The sequence below is a fragment of the Falco rusticolus genome, chromosome Z (assembly GCF_015220075.1).
Source record: "Falco rusticolus isolate bFalRus1 chromosome Z, bFalRus1.pri, whole genome shotgun sequence".
NCBI lineage: Eukaryota > Metazoa > Chordata > Aves > Falconiformes > Falconidae > Falco > Falco rusticolus.
In genome coordinates this window covers 24758758-24783443 of record NC_051210.1, presented here as the reverse complement: position 1 = coordinate 24783443, position 24686 = coordinate 24758758, and the positions used below count along the sequence as shown (strand labels likewise).

Genomic DNA, 24686 nt, shown 5'->3' with positions numbered 1-24686 from the left:
CGGTGTTCTCCTCTCACACCCCTACCCCTCACTGGTGGGACTGAAGGGGATACCACCTGGGCCTCCATGACCTTGATTACTACCCTCCAGAGCTCTGTAGTCGCTTTTGATGCAGTTTAGGCTGCCCCTAGCAGTATCATTGGTACCCACATGGAAGAACAATAAGGGGTGGTAGTCAGCAAGTTGGAAAACCTTTGTCGGTTCTTCTAAATCATCCCAGATCTGGGTCCCTGGCAGGCAGCAAACCTCTCTCGATGGTGAGTCAGGTCCTTGAGCCAGTTGTTTCAGACAAACTGTTGATTAAGGTTCCAAGATCTAGTTCCTGAATTGCATAATGGGAGCATGGTTTGAGATAACTGTAAGGTAATAGACGTTAACGAAGAAATTATGTATGTTATGGACTGTAAAAATTGCAGACTGCTGGAAGTTGCTTGTGAAATTCAGGCTCCATCTATGAGAAAAACTCACAGGAATGTGGACAATTTCATGAATTGTTGCTTTTAAACAAATACGTTTTCATGGTGGAAATATCAAAAGAGTTTAGCAGTCCTAAAATCACTTGCTAACGGGCAAAATTACAGAGTATACATTTAATTTTCTTCAGAAGGTTGCATTTCACAGAAAAATTATGGTTCCTCAAAATCATATGTTCAAAAAGCAAGAAAATACGGTATTAAGCTAATTTAAATGTAAAACATATTTTGTCCCTTCAAGCTGGCATTACAGAATGCATATACCTGTAAATATTCCACCTGTATTTTCCATTAAGCAAAATTCTTCAAATCTAGAAGCAATCATAGTGGAGCAGTGACGTGACAAGATACTCGTACAGGCCATAGGCATCTACAGCATGGACGCTGTAGGTTCTGCTGGTTCTAGGATTGCAGTGGCTTGTATTCCCATCTAACATTACTTACTTCTCTTTGTATCTTAAGCTAAAGGTCTGTGGTGGGTTGGACCTTGGCTGGTTGCCAGATGCTAGCCCAGCCAAGTTCAGCCAACTGCAGTCCTTTTTGGCACCCGGCCTGGGAAATGAGAGATAAGGACAGTAATTGGCAGTGGTAATGGCCAAAACTTGGATTGGACATTGCCAGAGCAAAATAACTGTGGGGATTCTTCTCTTGTAATGAGGTGAAGGAAGAAGGGGTGGAGATTTATTGTGTGTCTGAAATTTCCACTTTTTCAGTGTTATGTCATTTTGATTTTGATGTGTTGGTTTTTTTTTTGTAGATGTAAGTGAAGTTTGTGAAGAGTGTGTGATGAATATGTATTTTGTTGACTGTTCTTACATATAAATTTCACAGAGGTGAGGGTGGAATGTACTGGGTGCAGGTAGCCCAGGTGCTGGCAGCAGGGGGCTCCAGGGGTGGTGTCTGTGAGAAGAGGCCAGTGGTGCCCTGTGCCAGACACAGCTGTTCCAGCCAGCTCCAAAACAGACCCACCACAGGATACAGCTGGGCCCTCCTTCAGCAATGGTCGTGACACCTTGGGGAGAATATGTTTGTAAAAAGGGGGGAAACACTACAGGGCAGTGAGGTATAAAGGGGAAAAAAAGGGAGAAATAACCCTGTGAACACCAAGGTCGTTGAAGAAAGAAGGGGAGAAAGTGCTTTAGCTACTGGAGCAAGTTGGGGAGACCGTGGCGGAGCAAGTATTTCCTGGAAGCCTGTGGAGGACCTCCTGCCAGAGCAGGTAGATATTTTTGAAGTAACTGTGGCTTCACACTGGAGGAGTCCCTGAAGGACTGCAGCCTGTGGAAAGGGTCTTATGCTGGAACAGCTCTTGAAGGTCTGTTGCTTGTGGAAGGGACTCAGTGCTGGAGCAGGCAAGAAGTGTGAGGAGGAACCATTACAGACTGACTGCAACCCCTATCTATACACCTGCACCACTTGGGGCAGGAGAACATAAAAGGAGCAGGGAATGAAGGAGTGAAGTTGAACTAGGCTAGAAGAGGGGTGGGGAGGAGGTGTTTTAGTTTTGTCTTTCTTTCTCACTGTCCAACTCTGTTTTAATTGGCAATAAATTAATATTATGTTCCCTAAGCTGTGTCTGTTTTGTCTGTGATGGTAACTGGTAAATGATCTCCCTGTCTTTTGTCTTGACCCATGAGCTTCTGATCTTATTTCTTCCCTGTCCTATTGAGGATGGAGAGTGAGAGAGCAGCTGGGTGGAGGTTTGGTAGCCAGCCAAGGTCAACCCATCACAAAACAAGGCCTTAACTTCTTTAGTCAGGTGTTTGTTTCAGATGTCTGTTTTTCTGAAGTTTCTTAGCAGGGCAGAAAACAGCTTACCACTGGAAATTTTAACTCTTGTGGTGTTCATGTAGGCAATTACTCCAGCAGGCTTTTTTTGTGGAAGTGAAATGTTTGTTGAAGAAAGCTTATTAGGTGTATAATTGCATTCTAACATGGGGTTAGAACTAAACTGAAGTTTAGTTTGTTTTCTAAGCTGTGGTGCCAGCAAAAGGCTTGTCCAGTGATAGTTTATGTTCATAAAGTTTGCTGCCTTTCCTGAAAGCAGACCAGAGCACTAAAAAAAAAATAAATCAAAAATCTGGGTATGGTAATTCTTGTCTAAACCCATGTTAAAAGATTCTTTTTGAAGCTGTCTGGTGGAATCTGAACTTCATGAGAACCTGTTAAAGTAACTAGAGTTGCTTTTTTTACCTGTAACCTTATTTGTATTGACAAGTGAAATATTTCCTTCTTTGTATAATTAGTGTACTGGGCAATGGAAAATACATAAGGAGCTTTGTTACAGCAGTCTGCTACAGTTCTGAATGTTTTTTGTTGATAGTTCCTTTCAGTTCCCTTTTATGAGTTTGACTTTTTCTTCAGTCTCTCTGATGTTGTCATCACTTCTTACTGCATGCTTAGTTTGTCCTTTTCATCATCTGCATTCCCCTATGTAGTGTGTTGCGCTATTCTGCATAATCCTCTCTGTACACTTCTGCCCCAGTGCCATTGCGAACTGTCATAATTTAAGTCATAAGATTTAAGGCTCTTATTCCTACAGTTTATCTAACCAATTTCAGTTTCCCCAGAACAGAGCTTGCCAAGTACTCGTATTCCTGCCAGCAGTGTCTTGGGTGTCCTAGAGTGACTTGAAACTTGGTCCTATTGTCAGTTTTCTATTCATTTGACACTGCATCTCTCCCTGTGTAATAAGCAAGCTGATCCATTTTTGATGAAAACAGCTTTGGTTTTTAATAGCAGAACTGTTTCTGTGAATTCATGTTTTATATTCCTTTTACTCTTTTTCAGATGTTGGATGTCTATGATATTCTTCCTTTCGATAATCCAGATGGTGGCGTGTGGAAACAAGGATTTGATATCACATACAATGAAAATGAATGGGACAGTGAACCGCTTCAAGTTTTTGTTGTGCCTCACTCGCATAACGACCCAGGTAGTATTTTAACTGAATTAATTTGCGCATCTATAGGCTTTTGAATTAAGAAATATATTGCCATTTCTGTTGAGATTTGGGGGTTTCGAAGCGTATCACTTGATATGTTAGATTTAAGTCTAGGAAGGCAGTTAAGCAAATGTATAATTCAAGTGCCATTGACTTCAGGTGACAACTGTTATGATAAAAGTTTTGCATGTACTTACTTATAAACTGCAGTAGAACTCCAGTGTTAGTATTGGAGTGTAATATGGATTTTCTGTATTGATTCTGCTGATAACCCAGTCAGTTCATTCATTGCTGCATTAAGTATGGCCTGTTCTTATTTTGACTTTTTGGACTGTCATAGATATTTAACCCTCAGCCTGTATTAAAGAGATGTGTTTTTTGGAAGGCACGACAGTGGCAAATCTGAGGTTTTTGACTGTAGCAGTTTAAGGTTTTGTGCACACTGCCCCCATCCTGGAGTGGGATAATGCAAAGTCTAGATTTAAACTGAAACCTAGATATGCTTGCATAATTTAATGTCTTTCTCCCAAGTGGATGGTTACTGTGTAACAAAATGGAGAAGCATCATTTTTATTTTGAAATGGCAGTAAAATAGACCAAAAAGCAGTGAATTATACTGCTATAATATACTCCTGGTACATGTACACTGACCATGAGAAGCTGGTGAAGCTGCTTGTTATTGTGGAAAGCCACAATTTCAGTGATTTTAAACTTTACTACTGTGTATTTTGCTCTAATAATTTAATTTGTTGGTTGAAGGTACTGTGGATGTGAGCAAAGTAAGATACAGTGGTTTGAACACAGGTGAATTTTATTTGCATGTATCTGGCATTTTCAAAGAAAACTAACTCTGGGATTTGGAGGCACTCTATTGTCCAGTTATGACAGCTAAAATTACGAAGTCTGGATATAGTAAAAATACTTAGAGAAAATAATCACATTAAATTTTAATCTGCCCTTTTGATAGAACTGTCTTTAAAGCTGTGTACATTTATTTCCTTTCTAGTTTTCTCCTGAAAGCTTCCCTAGAAGGAAGCCACACTGTACAGTCATTTAATGAATCTGAAACCATCCTAAAGGATAGTACAGAACTTTAGATCTCTTGGTTCTTACTAGAAAGGGGTATGAGTCTACCTCTCTCCCTTCTTTCTCCTGAAGCTATTAGGATCATATCTTAACTGGGGGAGGATGGTTGGCAACCTACTAGAGGCCAATTGCCTAGTGTCACACCTGTCCTCAGATGATTTTAGCTGGATTGAACAAAGACCTTTGGCACTGTGCAGCCTGAGGTAGCTTGACAGGGGCATGAAGCTTAGGAACTGCAGGAGAATGTCTGGAGGAAAGTTGGGAAGAGCTTTGTAGAAAACTTCACCAGTGTCCATTCAAGGCATGAGGTTTGTTTGGGGCTTAGTGTTCTGGTGCTGATTTCCATCACCTCTGCCAGGTTCTAGTAATTTTGGTTTTATTTTTATTTTTTAATTTATTTTCATTCCTTCTGTTATTGTCTTCCAAAACAGAATATATTGGACTGTTTTCCTCCATGGTGCCTGGCCTGTCTCACCAGTGTGCCATGCAGAATTGACCAGTTTCTGTTGCCATTCTGGAAGGACTCTGTGGAGCTAACCTTTAGCTTTCTGACTTGCAGTCTTCTGCTTTCTTCTTCACATCTAGATTCCTGCCTTGCCTCCTGTCATCAGCTGTGGTAGATATTCACAGTCCACACCTTTTGTGTCTGACAAGCTTTGGTATTGGGTGCCTTAATCTAAAATTAAAATAAATAAAATTGGTTTATCCAGTGGCAGCAGTTCTGCTTACCAAAAAGGGCCCACTGAGCACTCATACTGTAAGAATTTTGAGTGTTGAAGTTACTGGACCTCTTTTAGCATCAGGGTTATTTTGGTAGATACTAACATCTGCCACTACTAATTACATTCTCCCTCGCTGTATACCAAGCAAGGCATACAGTCTTGAGGGTGCTGTTGGCTCAGCTAGCCAATAGCAAAGGCTATTAATATCAGGTTATGCTAGAGGAGGCTTCAGCAGAGCCTTCACATTTTTATATATGTCTTCTGGGGCTAGCAAACTGAATAGCACTGTATTGCTCCTATGAGAAGGGTCCCAAAAATAGTGGAACTGTTGGGAAGATGGACACATCTCTTACTAGCCTCCCAATTAAGATGGCAAGTTACTAACCTCACTCAGTGAGGAATGCCTTCAGCTTCACTATATGTTTGCCATGACACTTGAAATATTATACCTTCTTTTGGAAGGTCAGAGGATAGCAAGGGTGTTCTCCACGTTCAGAGATCCTATTTATGTATGGCATTCCTTTGTCATGTTTGGGTTCTTGGTCTGTATTTAAAAAAGCCAACCAAACAGTGAAACAAACCACAAAAAACCCCACCCTAAAAAACCCCAAATAATCAAATAAACATGCCCCAAATGCCCCCCTAACCACAAATAAAACAAAAACCAGAAGCCCCAGATGAAAAACAACCACACCACCAAAAAAAACCCAACCCAAACAACCAAACCCCAAACAAAACCCCAAACAACCTGAAAAAACCCTACCCTCCTTCCCTCTCCAAAAAAAAGTTTCTGAGTTACCAGAATTCTTAAACTTCTAGGACAGTTAAAGCATAGATAGTGCTCTACCACCAGTGGTAGCCTCACCAACACGTTTTTCTGTTTGTGTTCTCAGTCATGGATTTTCCTGTACTTGCCCAGTGGGAGTTTTCTACTTACTGAGGAAATATGCTTACGATGTCTTATTCTTTAATTTTACATCTGATTGATGTCTCTTGGTGCACTTGAGAGCTCCATTTAATGAAGTTTGATCTGATTCTATTTTGATCACTCCAGCACTACTCTGGCCTTCTTCCAAATATAGAGGTGTGGGCCATAATGAACTTGGCTTCAGAGGTAAATTTTTAGGAGCACTTAGATATCTATCTTGGAGGGAGTCACTCATTAAATATATAGTAAGGTACTTGTTCTTCCAGATCTCTGAAAGAAGTTCTTTGTGGCTGCCAATTCAATAATAAGGTTTGAAGAATTCAGTGCAGTTGTGAGAGCTCTCATCTTTCTCTTGCAACTTTTTTCCTGCATAGGTTATTCCCAAGGACTTGCCTGAAGTCATGGCTGTTGTCATTCACTTTTGATAGCTGACTTTCTTACTGGTGATTAGTTTTGGTTCCTAAAGTCTTCCTTCTTAATACCTAAGTTCTTCATGCCTTTACCATAAAATTGTATTGGTCCTTACATTATCAGCAACTAAAATCAGGAAATCTGCCTCTCCTCATGCATACAATCGATTATCTCCCAGCTTGTTCAGAATCCTCAGTTGATGTCAAAGAGAATTAAACTGAGATATAATCCTTGTAATTGTAAAAAAAAAAAAAGTAAATGTAAATGGTTCCATCACCAAAAGTGATTGAGAGACTGGTTATTGTTTGCTTTAACAAAGAGTGTTATCGTAGAAATTTCCTTACTTGGTAGTGCTTTTGGTAAGGACATTTCTGTGGAATTGTCTGCAGTATGAGACTGTATTATTAAGCACTTGAAAGAAGGAAAATTAACAGAGATCTGAAAACTCTTGTATAGCTAGTGGTTACATTATTGCTTTCCCACAGAGGATTAAAAGGCATGATCCAAAGGAAATGCCTTCTGGCAAAAAAGCTTAAGGCATAATGAAGCTATAGTGTAACAATATACATGAACAATATTTACAAGTAATAGGGTCAGTAAAGATGTAACTATATTAGGTGCAGAAGCTTTTAATTCTCATTATGTGTTAAGTTTTCTCATCTGAGGCTATTTTAATTTTTCATATAGGCTGTTACACTAGTGAGAATCTATCTCAAAGACAAGGAACTGCCTTGAAAGAGAATCCGTAGGGAGTGGGGCGGTCTTAAGTTCCAAGTTCTGTTTTGTGCTGATGATCTGAAACACTTTCTGTTGCTAAATTCTGCTAAATCCGAGTTAACTGCTTCCATGTGAATTCAGTCAGGACCTACAAACTTGGGGTCTCTATGCTTCTCCTTTCAGTAGCTATTATATTTCCCCATTATTGGGAAATTAGGTATGAGAATGAGTCCTTTTCACACTTTTGATCAGTGGCAGGCATGATTGTCTTGTAGTTTCTGGTAGTTGGTGAAGATTTGAGCACCTTGGCAGCATGTCTGATCGGGGTCTGTGTGTGGGGGGGTGTGTGTGGGGGTGGGGTGGGTGCGGGATGCTCACCCAGTGCGGATTAATCTCAAGCCATGGAGAGATGTTCAATTTACAAATAGCTGAGTTCTGTGAGGTTATAGCTATTGCAGATGGGTGGCATTTCTTTCTGGAGCAGATTAACGAGCGATCGTATAACCTGCTGTGCTGGCAAAGCCCAGCGGGTGCTTCAACAGTAGTTTCATGTGACTGCCTGAAGTGGATTAGGAGCTGAACTCCAGAGGGGAGAACCCTGCTCAGGGACAGTGATATTGTCAACAGCACAACTGGACTTGAAAGATGATGTTCAGATAACCAGAGGGGTCGAAAGACACCTCTAGCATTTATTGTTCTGTTAGCAGGGATGATTTTGGTAATGTCTTTTCATTAAATTATTTAAGAATTGAGATGTGTGTGAGCTTTGTAATATATGTGTGTATCAGATCACAGTATTTTATTGCTGAATGTGGTTGTTAACAGATCTAGTACAAACAGCATTTTAGTGGAATTGGAGGAGATGAAACAGATTCTTCCTCCCCCCCTCTACCCACCCATCTCCAATTTCTATCTAAGCAAAAATGTATATAGAAGTGTATGTGCATATATGTCAGGTCTAAATACTGCTTTTTATCACTAAGTTGATTATCTATGACATTGGTAACTTTACCATACTAGTACTCACATTAACCCCTTCTTATTATTTAAGGAAGTCTCCATTTCTCAGGAGGAAATCTCTATAGCTCTATGCAGTTAACTGTAGTATTAAGATAAAAGAAAACTTAAGCATAAAAGTTTGATGTTTTTAATAGTACACTGTGGAATTTCAGGTTTGTTTTCTGTTGATGGGGTCTAGATATGGTTTTTAGGTGACTTCTTAGTTTTCCTGGCACGTTTGGAACACAGATTTAGATTGTTGTCTGACCCACAAAAACATAAGAACATGTTAGTATAAAGCTGAAGCAGGAAAGAAAAAATGCTAGTTGAATGACATCTGAAAACTGAAAGTTTTAGACTGTAAATTGAAAGTTCACTGATTGATAATGTTCATGCTATGTTTTAATAGGAAGATAGAAAAAAAAAAATCAGTCACCACTGCTTGTCTAGAACTTGTTTTCCTTTTGTAAGCAGCAACAGTATATAGTATTTTCTAAAACAAACAAACAAAACCCCAAAAAACAAACCACCAACCTGTGAAGGCTGTAAAGAGTATAACATATACATTCAATGGTGGACACCTGATTTTTCTGTTGTAGAGGAAAATGAGATCTAGGAATAATATGGGAAACTGGGCAGCTCACAAGATCTTCTTGACATGCTGAATTACAGGAATCTTAAGTGGTATTCCTGGCTCACTTCTCAGTATTTCTGTGGTTGCATATGAGGTGGTAGGGGACTTGGAGTGAGAGGTGTTTGAGTTTTTTCCCTTTGGGGAAAAAAAAACCCAAACAAACAAGCAAAAGAAAATTCAGGGCAGTTCCATGGAAAATTGATAGTTTTTGGCTATGGTTATGAAATCAAAGATGATAAATACAGAATGATTGTTATGGTCCATTAAGCAGAGATCTTTTAGAAGTTAAAGTATGCCATTGGAAAAGTAAATACGGTGTTGTACCTTTTTAATACTGGTGTCTCTGCTTCTACCTAAATGACTTGATTTCAGGGAGTATTTTGGGGGAACAATTTCTTTTTATCTTCTGAATCACAATGAATGCTTTAACACAGGGATGTGCCAGGTGGCTTTCTTTACCCTGGCTTGTACTGTGCCAAATAGAAAAATGGAAACCAATCTTAGACTGCTTTTAGTTTTCATTTTGAGGTAGCCTAACCTAAGAGATACCATGTTTCTCAAGTGTTCTTTCAATCTTGGCCAATGACCCCATTCATCTTCATTGAAAAGATACAACACTGAAGTTTTGTGTCAGAAACATCCGTAAAAAAAAATCTTAACTTGCATATTTGCTCTCTTTTGTTCTGACATCATAGAATAATGATGCAAGATTTCTAAATTAAAAGATGGGTATGTATAGCCTGTATCTTAAGGGTTTGTTTTTTATTGCTGAATCTACAAAAGGCCTAATGCTAAACTCCATGTGTAATCATACTTACTAAAATGTAAGCTGAAACTTAGCTTTTGGATTTACTTCTAGTATTTGAATTATTGTCATTATTGTGTGCCTACGTATGATCAGTTAAACACATATACCGTGCTTAAGTTCTTCAAAGCACTGACAAGAACTCACAGCTACATGTCCATTAATTGTTTTTAATTATTTTTGAGAAAAATTTTTAGTATTGCAGTAGCTTCACATGTTATGTCGGGTATGCATGTAATTAAGACATCCTCTTTAAGTTTATGACACTTAATAGTGTCTTCTTCCAGGAACTAGTTAGTTGAGAATTAAGCATAACTGTAAAAAAACCCCAAACCCTAAGTTTTTTACTAATGTGCATTTTAAAAATCCAAGAACTGAAGTTCCACTAATATTGTTGCAAAGAGTTTGCTTTTATTTTCTGGAAAGCTGCATAATGCTAGCTGAAATTTATGGTTTTATTTAATTCTGCCATAAAATTAATAAATTTCTCAAGTTTCTTAGGTTGCAAGAAGCAGCAGTGGTGTGTGATTTTCAGACTCAGTGAAATTAATTATGATCTACTGTAAAGTAAATGAGAGATGCAAACTGCCCTCAAAAATGCGTTAATCTAAAAATGGGTCGTATTCCAAACATATACTAGATCTGCTTCTTCAGTAAGACAGATTTAATGAGAAACTAGAAAATTTTTTTAAGGATATGTTTCCTCTTGAATGTTGGAGGGTAACTCATGGTAGTAAGCAATTGAAATATCTTTTTTGTGTAATTTCTACAGTTAGTTTTAAACCAAAAGACAAAAGAAATACAAATGTTAAAAAAAACACCCAGCAGCCTTGCTGATACATGTAAGCAGTGCTCAAACACTGTTGGTTATAATGATTTTGTTTTCAAACTTGATTTGTGATTGTTGTCACAATCAAAGCTTTCTTTTTGAATAATGCTAACTTGTCAGCTTCTGTTCTGATTTTGTCCTGAAACTTTGCCTGTATCTCTTAACTGTGCTAAGACACAAGAACAACTTTCTGTAGTGCAAAGAGCTGGTAGAACTTCAAGAAGGAAGTTGGAGTGGAAGGTGTAGACAGGAATAGTATAGCATAGCAATGGATTGCATTGACATTTGGACATATTTTGGATTCTGCTGTTGATGTGAGAAAATTTACATTAAAAAAGCGAAAAAACGGACAACTGATTGGTGATGATAAATCTCTGTGGATGGGGGGGATCAAGTTTCCACACTTCTGAGGACAAGCAAAATGCAATCAAAAGGCAAGCAGCCTAACAGTGTGTACCCTCTATTGCTTTCTCCTGTGCTGGCAGAAAATGAAAGTAGTAAGGTAAAGTCCTGAATACTTACAAAGTCAGGACTAGCATACTGACATTAGACAGTATTATTTTTTCTCTTACATTTTTATATTGACAAAGGTCCTTATGTAATTTTAAACCAACAAGTTTTATTTTGCTTATATTGGCATATTTAGTTTTATTAATTGCAGTTTTTAAGCTATTGCACTTTTTGTATGTCTAAACTGTACTTGTATTGAAAGTTTCCTGATCCAAATACACTGGTAAACCTTTTCTTTCAACATGGGAATGAATTCTAAGTTTCTGGATATGCACAAGAATGAACTTGAGTTGTACTAGATTCTTAAGTGATATTGGGAACTGAGGTGTGAAATAATTCATGTGGTGGTCTTTAGTAACAGACATAACTAGCAACTTCAAATTAACGTATTCATTGTTCTGTTCAACTTTTGATATGTTTTTTTTAATCTTTATGGATCCATGCAATATTGGACAGTTTTTGTAAGTTGTGGGATTAAGAGCTATCAGTGGTATGAAATTTATTGACAGGAAATGCCAGATTCTTCACCTGGGATGGAGCAACACCGGCACAAGTGTAAACCGGGAGAGGGGTGCCTGGAGAGCATCCCTGCAGGGAGGGCGCTGGCGGTGCTGGTGGGCAGCAGGCTCAGCGTGGGTCAGCAGTGAGCCCTGGCAGCCAGGAGGGCAGCCCGCACCCTGGGGTGCCCCCAGCACAGCACGGCCAGCCGGGCAGGAGAGGGGATTGTCCCGCTGTGTCCGGCGCTGCTGCGGCCTCACCTGGAGCACTGTGTGCAGGGCTGGGCCCCACCATGTAAGAAGGGCGTGAGGGTCCTTGAATGTGCCCAGAGAGGGGAAACGTCGCTGGGGGGAGGGCTGGAAGGCATGTCCTGTGAGGAGCGGCTGAGGGCTTTGGGGTGGTCTGGTTTGGAGACCAGGAGGCCGAGGGGCCACCCCGTTGCTCTCTGCAGCTGCCTGGGGAGGGGAAGGGGAGAGGGAGGTGCCGAGCTCTTCCCCCGGGACCCAGTGACAGGTCACCTGGGAAGGGCTCAAAGCTGCGCCAGGGGAGGTTCAGACTGGACATGAGGAAAAGAGGGTGGTCAAGCACTGGAAGAGGCTTCCTGGAGAGGTGGTGGATGCCCCCCATGCCTGTCAGTGTTTGAGAGGCGTTTGGACAATGCCCCGAATAACATGATTTAACTTTTGTCAGCTTTGGTCAGGCATTTGGACTAGGTGATTGTTTTAGGACCCTTCCAACTGAAAATACGCTATTCGGAAATAAATGAATTTAAGTGCAAGATGGCCAACACACGGTAATTAAATTTCATAGGACTTTCTTTTGGCTTGCAACTAATTCTGTGAATACTTGTAATTTTTTTCCTAGAACTTTCAGAAGTGTGTTAAGTTCAGTTTATTAACTATGTTATACCCTTCCTCTGTAGCTTAATAAAATTAATATATTAAAACAATCTATAATCTAACTCTGCTCTTCCTACATCACAATCTATTGTCATGACAGCTCCTTTGTCATTTAGCTCTGTGCTTCTTTATTTAGGTTGGTTTATTAAGGACACTAATTCAGTGTAAGTTTGCTTTTATTGCAATATAAAAATACAGTAAAATGGTTTATATTTCTGTATAGGAGAAACAGAGGATGGTTTTAGTTAAACCTGTTAGTTGCATGCTAGCATGCTATTGTCTCTTGCAGAAGAAATTCCTAGTAAAAAGCTATAAATTTGTAGTCTGCTACATGTGGATCTTTTCATGTAAATGTCAGTAAGATATTTCTTTGATTTGTTGCAAAGTAAGTGGGAATTGAAAAAGAAAAATTGGTTATATGATCTCAATTCTTCAAATAAAAGCTTCCATTAGAGAAAAAAAAATGCAATCAGACAGTTAAGGAAATAGGCAGAGATCACAACAAATTTTGATTAAAAACAGTACAAAAGGAAAATAAATTCAGCTTATTTGTTGCCTTTCTGGTTTCAGTCTTCATGAAACTATCGTGTCATAGTAATTTACTCACAACTCTTTTGTATTGAGCTATTTCCATGTCTCTAAAGAAAGTATGTTTTCAGTTTAGATTTTAAGTCCTCATGTTGTCTTGACAAAATGTATTTTTCCCCTTTAAGACAGATCAGATTACACCCTAGTGTTCTATCTGCGCAGAAACTTAGATCAGATGTGATGATTCTTTTAGATGCTCAACTACTGTTAATATTGAGCTAGCACTTTTCCTCTGGAGTGTTATAGTTTTATTTACCCATTTGCAAAGTAAAAAAAGGACAGTTTTGGAAATCTGTGGTGTTTTTGTTTCTGAATACTTTATTAAAATTTGACCTTTACAAAGTGAGAGCGCAATCTGAAAGTAGTGCAAATAAGTGTGCAAGTGTCTAGTGATTATTCCTAATTACAAGATTCTTTATTTGACTTATAATTAACAGTTTGATGTGAACTGGAAAAGAATGTGCATATTGTCAAATTACATTAGCTCTGCATTTCTAGCTAAGATGAATGCAATTTATTTTTTATCCTTGGAGTATAATATATCCTTTCTGAATGAATACTGAGACTTTATTCAATAATAAAATGGTTTTCTTTTATTAGACTAAAAAATGATTTGTTTTTAATAATGCATTTATATATAATTCTGTATTTCTTTAATTACCTTGAAACAGTATTATCTCATTCCAGAACAGCCTAATCCTGTATCTTCTTATAAACAGAGTGGCATTGTGCTGGAGTAGCAGTACCTCTCAGAAGGGAATCCCAAGTATCGTATTTGTTTGGAGTACAGTCCTCACATTTTTTGGAAGCTTTCACAAAATCTCAAAATGTGGATGCATGCTGTAGGACCAATTTATAACATCACTTGTGTTCTTCAGTAGTTACTCTGTTGTATATGATACTTCCTTACACCCAGCTGCTGAGTCCCTTTTGGAAGCACTTGAGTGACAATGCTCATACATGACAAGAGCTGGTATGAAGAGTAGGAATATCCCACTTGTGTATTAAGTAGGCAGCCCTGTCTGCTTCTTTCTTACAGTTACAGGAAGAACATATCCCTTACAGGTTCTGGGAAGGAAGATGCATGAACTTCCTCCTGTAAGGTTTTAGGAAGAGCTTAAAGAATTTCATGGAAAGCTCTGTGCTGTGAGAGCTGAATATGTGGCTGAAGTTGGCTTTTCCTTTACTCTGTGTCTCACTGGTATCTTTTCTAACGAGGGATGCAGCTACAAAAAATTTATCTCATTCATTGCGAACAAACCCCTTGTTCATATCTGATGCTGAACATCAGCTGCAGGGCTAACTGCTGCTTCATTTGCCCCAATTTTATTTCTCTACCCTCAAGGTCAGTGAGATACCATTAGTGGCTGTTAATTGTCTGCTCAGGGTACAGGTGTAATATGCCGCTAGTAAGGATTTTTCATTCAGTTGTTTTACGTTAAGGAGGGTGGTGGGCTGCTTTGTGACTTAAAAGAGGAGGTAAGACATTGAGGGCAGGATTAGGGATGTTGGGTGTATGCGTGTTGGGAATAGGGCTTGGGCTGGGAAGATGATCTGTTACAAGATTCTGCAGTCCTCCTAATGTGAGAGGTGAGGAAACCTAATGGAAGTTATCAAGGAAGATCAATTTGCGGATATGCACATCTTCCTTTTCAACTACTTTGTGCCTAAATTAAAAAAGATTACAAAAATCTTCAGTGTTTTAAATCTGTGTGTTTGGTTGATCAAAGTAGAAAGCCTAGTAGTCCATATATGAACACATTGAAGAAATAAAACATCTAAACTTTATAAAAAGAAATTCACGGAGAGCTTAGCACTTCAAACTGTCCACAGCATGCAAAGTTCATCTTTTTAAGAAAATGCTTCACTTAACTTTTTGTGTGGAGTGGGAAGGCAGCAGGTCTGTAAGACTGTTGAAAGCAACTTAAATTTCATACTTTCTTTTTCTTAGGTTGGCTGAAGACTTTTGATGATTACTTCAGAGATCAGACACAGCATATCTTAAATAATATGGTTATAAAACTGCAAGAAGACAACCGAAGGAAATTTATGTGGTCTGAGATTTCTTACTTTTCGAAATGGTGGGATGGAATAGATAGCCAAAAAAAGGATGCTGTTAAAAGGTTTGAACGCTGAATTACTTCTAATTTTCCATGTGACATAAGCTGAAACTTTGTGTATTTGATTGTACTGTAAACTTGAGATTGTACTTGTGATGCAGATTTGCAAGAATAATCAGATACTCAAGTTACCATTTCTTTGGCTTGGTTCGTTTTTTTTCCCCAGTTACAAAGTAATGATCCATGTAGAGAAGTGAAGCCAAATTACTGACTTGCTGAAAAATTTGACTAAAAGTTTCCATGTACAACCAGGAAGATGTCATTCAAATTGTAATGGAGTTGTTATTTTAAACTTTTATTTGAAGTCACAAAGAAGTATTGGCAATGGAATACAAATAATCTTTCATATCAGCTATTCATATATGGTAATTTCTTTAGTTTTGACACAATTATGAAATGAGATTTTTTTGTTGTTGTTGTTATATATGGTAATTTTTTGTAAACATGCAGCTACTTAAATAGTGAAGCAGTACATAGTCTACTCCCTTGCTGCTCTTGGTTCTTTTTGAAATCACAAGTTAATGTAATACAGAAGTAAAAGGTTTGCCTTGAGACAAGAAAGCATACTGCTTGGATAAACTTGAAGGAAGGATCTAGTCTGGAGTGTTCAAAAAGACTTTTTATTTTGTTTTGGTTTCTTTATTTGCTTTAAGGCAGGATCCAAGAGTCCTTAGCTCATCTCTGTGATGCCCTCCTCATGCCCACCTTCAAGATGCATGGGTTGCAGTATGCATTAAGGCTATGAGAGCCTCACAGCTGCAAAGGTTAGGTAATGCATCTTGGTAATGATATAGAAAATGATCTAAAAATTTGTGTGCAGTGCATGAGTATTACAGCACAGCTGTTTTATTATATCAGAAAGATTCCTTGGAACACAATAAATGCTAGTCACTAGGAAACCCTGTATTTTCTTCAGAGGAATCGGCTATTGGTTAAACTGCTATAAGACTTCTAGAAGCTTCACTGGAGATTTTTTGCTGTATGTTTTTCATTACTCTTACAGGTATTATCTAAAATGGGACTTAAGTTTTGGGAAGTTTACTGTGTTTCTTAAATTCATTAAACATTTATATGTTAATGTACTGTATAAGTCCTGAAATCACATTACTCAGCTGTAGGGACCACTTGATGCTGGAAGCATGATTATTATGTTCACTCACAACTTTGAAAGACTGGATCACCCAGTGATCTGTTTTAAGTAGGCGTTTTAATGGTCTGAAGCTTTTATAGATAGAATAAACTTTGAAACTCTATCTGCTCCCTATAATAACAATAAAAAGAAGAACAGTAGATCAAAGATGGGGAGACAGTAGTAGTGCTTGAAATGTGCAATGTGTAGGCATCTCGCTCAATTGACCTTTAGTACTGCAGCACATACACTTTTTATTTTTGTAATCTATGCAGGAAACAACCTTCTTCCTGATTTAAAAAAAATCAGATGTTGTAGCACATGCAGTAGAGCTGTAGTTTTCATTGCACAAGAGGCATTAAAAATTTCAGTGTTCATCTATTCACTCTTTCTCTGTTTGATTAAAGAAAAGTAGTCTGGTGATGGAAGTAACACAAGCAATTTAGATTTTGGCATCGTGTCCCTGGTGAATACCTATTGGATATTCCAGAATAGATTTTTAAGACTGTATTTTCATATGCAGGACTCTGAACACAATTGACATATTTTTCAGGCTAATAAAAGATGGACAGTTTGAAATAGTAACAGGAGGATGGGTCATGCCTGATGAAGCCTCTCCTCATTATTTTGCTTTAATTGACCAACTGATAGAAGGACATCAATGGCTAGAAAAGAACCTGGGTATGTAGTTTGATCTAAAATCTAAATGTGTTAATGTAGAAAGTCAATTAGAAAATGCTTTTTTTATGTTTCTGAGGTGCTTAGACGGTTCTCTTACTCTGCTTTCCTGAAATGTTAAGTCAGACCATGTACTATAGGATGGAGTCTAGTATTTGCAATTAATGTTTGCAGATAGAAGTTCCTGGACAAAGTGTATTTAAACAATTTTACATATATTTTTGTCTTGATTACAAATGTGCATAATATTAATGTAATAACATGTAACATTAGATCGGGCTAAATTGTACATCACATGTGGTATTACAGTTTCAGGTTGCCATTTCTGTCTTCTGAAAACCATTACAAAAGCCTTAAAATGACTTCAAAATTTATATTCCTTCCATGTGTTTGCATCTGTTCTGCAGGCTATTTATTCATTAGGTTCTCTTATGCAAGGCTTTCAAAAAATTAAATATGAGATTTAGTAGTAGTTGTATCAGTAGTAGTAGTAGTAGATACAAAACTTGAACACGTTGTAATGTTAGAATTGTTCATATTAAAAAAGAAAAAGAAAAAAGGCAGACTAATTTGTTTTTGAAACTGACTTGTACAGAGATTTAATAGTAAGTTAACATAATAACTTCATCCAATTAACTGAAATTATTTTGAAAAGCTATTTCACTCTGTTTTTCTTAGATGGCAATATCCATAAACACAGCTTAACATAATTAAGACATGGGGTTAGGGAAGGCCTAATAAAAGGGTAATGCATTCCTTACTGTTTTTTTGGTAAGACAGTAAGTGTGTGCCTAAGGAAGTATATTGAAGAATCGGTTAAACAAGTTAGGTACACCACCTTTATTTGTTAATAAGTTCAGTGAGAAGACCGTATTAATCAACATGAATCTAATGACTGCTGACCAAATAAATCAAAAGAAAAGTTAGTTCCAGAGCTAACAGAAGTTCACATTATTTAAATGACAATGAAAATTCAACAAGCTACTTCAATCCATCTCTATCTTCACTTTCTTTTAGCTTTCCTTTCCAATTGTAACATCTGTAAACTACATAAAGTGAAAAAGATGTATTTCATTATGATTGCATATAAAGATGTTTGAGGCACAATTGAAATAGTGGAACAATATATAATACTAATCTCAGGTTTTTCATGTCGTTAGAATGGCTTGCCTCTAAGACATTTGATTTTTATTTTGTTGTTGGGTTTTTTAATTGTTTAATTCTAGTTTGTTAATTTCACAGTGTGTTTTGCAGGATGCTTAATATTCAGCTGTATATTTTAATTTATCTTATTGGAAATTTTATCTTTAAAGCTCTGATTTAAATACATTGGTCTTGTTTTCTTTGAGTGAAACTTAAGACTTTCTTCCCTTTTCACTTCTTGTCAACAGGAGTAAAACCAAAGTCTGGTTGGGCAATTGATCCTTTTGGGCATTCACCAACAATGGCATACCTTCTGAAACGCGCAGGATTTTTTAATATGCTGGTACAGAGAGTTCATTACTCAGTTAAAAAACATTTTGCAACACAGAAGACTCTAGAATTTTTTTGGAGACAGAACTGGGGTATGTGTTTTTCCTTTATGTCCATTTATTTGTTAATTTACATAGGTAAGAGATGGAGAGAACTTATTTAAGTACTATGGAAATCTTTACATAACAAGTTGTTTAGAGAAGTTAGCCTAGATTGAGAACTTTAGAATTGCAGTTCTGTTTAAAGAAAACCCAAACATTTTTCATCTATGTTAAATTTTGGGGATGATTTTTTTAAATTTATTTTCTTTTTAGTAACAGAAAGGGGTCATGAGTACCTGTGTGTTAGCAAAGCGGTTAAGTGTAAAATCTGTATTACTGCCGTTGTTCATCTGATCTTTCTACACTTTCAGATGTGCTTTTACTTTCTCTTACTTTCCTCTCCCATGTTCCTTAAAATTACATATAAAAAAAGTAAATGGGGTGGAATATTCTTTTTCCTTTTTTCACTTCTTTGTTTTCTTCCTCCTGCTTCTCCTATGCGTCAATAATATGGAGAAAAGGAACGTTTCTCTTGGAGATTAAAAAAAAAAGGCCAAAAGTGAATATTTGAAAATGGAGAGATCTCTCATGTCCTTCTAAGGAAAAAAACTTTCAAGCACTTGGTTTTCCTCAGTGGGTGTGACAAGTTAGTGTCATTAGTTGCAGTAGCGAGATGAAAAATTTTCACCATTTAAATTTTCTATGAAATTCTCATCTAAAACCATGTTCTTACAATAAATATAACTGCTTTTTTATATTCTTTATAGACTGTAGTGTCTGAAAGTTTTCTCGGGTAATGTCGTGACTATACTGATGTGTTTATCAATGAATGTACTTCTCTATATGAATACTGTGTTTTGATTTGTACTGTAGCAGCATTCCAGGAAACTGTATGATGAATGTATGTAGCTGAGGTTTTGGCCTTTCTGTTTTTTAAAGTAAGCTAATGTGTCACTGCTTTATCAATACAGGGTCAAACAAACCTATTTAATACTTAATATTGAAAGGTGGTGGTGATTTTGAAGCTTTTCAGTTCCTCTGTGTTTTTAATTGGAAATTGTAGGAAGGAGGGTATTCAGAGAAACCAATCTACTGTGCAAGTGAACTGGACTTGAGGAAGACATGCCACTGTGAAAGAACCTGTCCAGTACTGACACTTCAGAGATTTTTCCTTGAACATTGGTGTATGCCACTCAGTGTACAAAACACTTACCTGACAGGCCTTTTTCCTGAATATTGCATATGTGAATTACACGTATGATATGGTCTAGTGTTTGGGCTTCAAAAGAAGGCTTTTCAAAATGGATCACATCAGAAATCACTGTACACTCTATAATACTTACATGTGGTACCTGAGATAGAGAAGTGTACTTGAAAAGTAAATGCATGTATTTATGGAATATCACCTTTTCTGGTAATAATTAAGTAGTAGTAAAATAGGAGGTTTTAAACAAAAGGCCTGTATTTGAACTGTGAAGACTTGTGCTGTTAGGGTTTTGAAGAGTATTTTTATGCGTATTGTTGACATACTTATGAGCCAGGTTCTGTGGCACATCTACAACATTCATCCCCTTTTTTCAACATAAAATTACTTGAGGTTGTTAGTGCCAGAAATAAGTGATCAGCATTTTGAGGTTTTACCACAGGGCTCCTCAAACTACGGCCCACAGGCTGGATACGGCCCCCAGGGTCCTCAATCCGGCCCCCGGTATTTACAGACCCCCCTTCCCCCCCGTCGGGGGTTGGGGGGGGAAACCAAGCAGCCGCAGATGGCTGCCTGCCACTGCATCCGCGCCGGCCCCTGGTTAAAAAGTTTGAAGACCCCTGTTTTACCAGATGGGTAAACTTAGGTAAAAGTAATTTTACTTACCAGATAAGTAAACTTCTCTTAAGTTCTGAGAACTCCAGGTTCTCTTTAAAGATAAATATTGAAAGACCTTTTGACACTTGACAAAAAGTGTGTAGATCTCTGTTCCTGGTGAGTTAAAGTTTAGGGACTGGACTCACTAGGTGGAAAAGTTAAGATGGCAAAGATAGTCTCAGAAGTGTGTAGAATTCTATGTAATTCTATATACAAGCACATTGAATCTATCTACAAGCATGTAGAATTGTACTCTTAATGTACTGAAGTTACATGTTCAAGAAATTGAAGTATTGTTAAAGCCTACTGATTCTCAAATGTGCTAATTAAGTAATGACAGCTAGGTGGTTGGGTTTTGGTTTGGGGTGAGTTTTTTGGGGGGATATTTGGTTTGTTTTGGGGGGGGCATTATTTGTTTGTTACTGTTTCACTCAAAGTATAGAAGACATGTTTTGTTCACTCCCAAATTCTGGAAATAATGAGATTTATCTGGTAAAAAAAAAACCCTAATACTTGGTTCCTGTCTTTCCCAATCAGCTAGTGCTTGACTGGAACATTCCCATCTTGGCTGTATCTCTGTTTATGTAAGGTAATCTCTTTATGTGTAAGGTACATATAAAGGTAGACTTGAAGTATGGCTAGTCAAGGAATTGTCCTGGTCTGATGTTTTTAGTTCAATTCTGGCATTCAGAACATGGAAATGATTTAGTTTTGGCAAATCACAAGAGGGTTTATTTTAAAGCTCTGCTCTGTGTATTTACTTCCAGATTTGGGATCCAGTACAGATATCCTTTGTCATATGATGCCTTTCTATAGCTATGATGTTCCTCATACTTGTGGTCCTGACCCGAAAATCTGCTGCCAGTTTGATTTCAAACGTCTTCCTGGAGGAAGAGTAAGCTGTCCCTGGAGAGTTCCACCAGAAGCCATTCATGCTGGAAATGTTCAACACAGGTACAGATTTGACACGTTCTGCAAGGGGAGAACTTAAAAAAAAAAAATGCTGGTCAAAGATGACACCTAGGATAGCTTTATGAATTTATATAGTACTTAAAATAAACTCATTGTAGGAAAATAATACCTATTACTTAATCTCATGTTTGCTTTTAAGTTCAGAAGATAATTTGAAGATAGGTTTTAATGAAGATGCATTAATTTTTTTTCTTTTCATGATACATGAGTCTATTATTCTCTCTGAAAGCTAGGCAGAACATAGTCATCTGTTTGGTTATAATCATTTTATTGGTTTGCTGTAGTTTTTGCAAATTTTATGAATAGAAGGTGAGCTGTCTTCTGCAAGTGGAAGACTTCAGGGACATCATGCTGTAGTATGCTGCAACAGTAAACAGTGAGATGCTTTGCATGGCTATCCTTCAACACTTGGCATTTTGTGGCCTAGGTTTCCTTTGTTTTTTCCTTTGCTAAAGTTTTGAAGTGATGTGATGATAATGCATTTGTTATCTACATATCATCTGCATGTCCTTTTACTGTGTTTGAATTTGCTAAGCATCTTGAAAATATCACTTTGTCAGTAAAATTCAGTTACAAAATTTTATTGAAGATAAATCCAAAATAAAACAGAATACATCTCCATTGTCATGTTTTAAGGTAGAAATTGGAATGATGCTAGGAAACAATAATTTTCTTTGGAAGTAGAACAATGAAAGTTGAAGGTGACAAAAGAGTAGAGCTAATAGAAGAATCTTTGACACACCCAGTGCTTATCAAATGTGAAGGAAAGCTCACATCTTTAAATCAAAGTTATAAAAAGAAAAATTTTGAGTATCTATTCCAGTTAGCTGAGACAAATACTTGTAGAAGAGTTACAGCTTGTTTAACAAATACCTGGAACACACAGGCTAATGTAAAGAGCCCGCTCATAATATTTTGTAAGGTTTTTGGGTTTTAGTTAGATTTTAATTTATCCCTGCACTTCCAAGATGTAACCGTTGCATAACAATCTAAATTAGATCTTGTGAAAGAAATGGATCTTTCACTATGTCGTAGGAAATAAAAAAAATAGTAAAATAAATGGACAGGTACGCTGAATGTATGATCAGGTTGAAGAGATCATCATGCCAATATGGTCTCTGAAACTTAATCTTTTGCATCAACTTTTGCTAGATAAAACCAGTTTTAGTGTTTTAACAGGGAGCTGAAACTACAGTGTAGTAGATAATACCTAAGGGAAAAGTAAAACTCGGACATGCTCATTAAGTTGGAAGCCTGGATTATCACATTTGGAACACTGGGAAGAACATAACTGTACTATGTAGTTTCGAATAAATCCACTAAAACATAGTAGTGTTTTGCTGGAGAATGCTAAAAAGTCCATTTTACGAAAAAAGAAAAAGTTGGAATATGGTAGGCAATCAAAAACTTCTCCAATCTAGTTTCTGTAACAACAGAAGTTTTACAGTTGTTGTGATGAGATGTGTGAGATGCAGATGTAGTTGGAAAATCTGGCTTCTGATCATGAGCTTTCCAAGATTAAAGTTTTCTAGCACACTAATCTGTGTCTCATATCTGATTGTTTTGTTTTTTAAGACTGGAAAAATACAGGAGATCTATACTACATGGGTATGAGAAAAGTTTTTAATATACACTTGATAAATTTAGAGGCAAGGTTTAGATCACTGACCTTTTTTCAATGCTAAAGCTGCAATAAAATTAATAAAATCTTGATTATTTTTGGTTAATTATTGATTAACAGATCTTGAATAGTCAGACAGGACTGTTGCTTTTTGTTTCAATACTGTTACGGTTGTAATACTGAAGAGATACTCAATTGAAAACTAGTAAATAGAAAAACAAGTAAAATAGACTACTAGCTGTTGGATTTATCATTGCCCTGCCATTTTAGTTGTGACTTGGGAGGCAGGAGTGAAAAAGCAGCTGTCGTGGTTTAACCCCGGTCAGCAACTAAGCCCTGGGCAGCCACTCACTCACTGCCCGCACAGTGGGATGGGGGAGAGGACTGGAAGAGTAAAAGTGAGAAAACTTGTGGGTTGAGATAGAGACAGTTTAACAGGTAAAGCAAAAGCCGTGCACACAAGCAAAGCAGACCAAGGAATTCATTCACCACTCCCCATGGGCAGGCAGGTGCTCAGCCATCACCAGGACAGCTGGGCTCCATCACGTGTAACAGTTACTTGGGAAAACGAATGCCATAATGCCAAACATTCTTCCCTTCCTTCTTCTTCCCTCAGCTTTATCTGTTGAGCGTGATGTCCCGTGGTGTGGAATATCCCTTTGGGCAGCCCAGGCCAGCTGTCCCGGCTGTGTCCCCTCCCAGCTCCCCGTGCCCCCCCAGTGGCACCTGCTGCTGCGAAGAAGGTTAACTCTGTCCCAGCTGAAACCAGGACAGCACCCTAACTGAAAGCCTGTACTTCATAACAGCTTAGGTTATAAAGTTTGCTGTTGTGCTTGCCCTGTTTTGCAGCTGCATCCTTGTCCATACATTCAAATGCTGAAGTTCTAGCTTTTCACGCTAGCAAGAAAAAACAGCTTATTTATTTTCCTTGAATGGGAATGAATTGCTAGAGAAAGCATAGCTTTTTTTTGGTGGTATATCTCTCTGCCGTGCATGGAAATAGGCAAGAATCTATACTGCAAGTTATGTGCTTCAGAGGAGTAAAAAATGGACTTTTCCTTTCGCGCCCTACTGTTACAAGAGCCCAATTTTACCCTCCAGCTTTTCTCTTTTTGGTTGGTCAGGTTGCACAACATGCAGCTGATGTTTAGAATTACATTGCTGATGTGACATTGGTGGCTGATGTTTGTGTTTGCTACCTCAAGAATCTAATTTCACCCTCTTGGGGTTTTCATCATTTGTGAAAGGCCTTAAGCGTTCAGTGATAATCTGAAAGCTTCCCAAAGAAAGGTGAAAAACATTCTTGATGCTGTTACAGAGAATGTTGATACACTTCATTGTTGCCCACTGAGAGTGGAGTTAGGGTGTCTTTTAACATTGAGAACTACATAATGCATCTTGTGTACAATTGCAAGAACTTTTGATTGTAAGTAACAAACCTCATTTTTTTAAACCAATAAAGTGGAGTTGCTGCTGATAGGCTATATCCATAATTGTGGTGCTACAGAAAGTTTGGCATGACTGATCTCTTTGGTTTTTTTAAAATTTTTGTTCAGGTAGGCATAATAACATATATCAAAATTTATCTAATAGTGTCTTGCTTGGTGACCAGAAGGGGAAAGTGTTGGTGAGATTCAGTGGACTCTGGGTTTTTGTTTCCTCCAGAAGTATTTTTAACCTTTAGCAAATTCTGTCTGGGGCTTTAATGCTGACTCTTTGTTGCTCCTTTATGAAATAGTGATTTAGGA

The 24686-nt window shown here is 37.7% G+C and overlaps 1 protein-coding gene across 2 annotated transcripts in view; it reads left to right on the top strand.

Moving 5' to 3' along the window:
• MAN2A1 (mannosidase alpha class 2A member 1) overlaps window positions 1-24686 on the top strand; it is a 121182-nt gene that overhangs the window by 20747 nt on the left and 75749 nt on the right. For both annotated transcript variants that reach the window (XM_037372756.1, XM_037372758.1), the window contains exons 3-7: window positions 3264-3408; window positions 14995-15166; window positions 16846-16973; window positions 18362-18535; window positions 21113-21299. In XM_037372756.1, the coding sequence (XP_037228653.1) occupies window positions 3264-3408; window positions 14995-15166; window positions 16846-16973; window positions 18362-18535; window positions 21113-21299 (806 nt within the window). The remainder of the gene's footprint in view (window positions 1-3263; window positions 3409-14994; window positions 15167-16845; window positions 16974-18361; window positions 18536-21112; window positions 21300-24686) is intronic.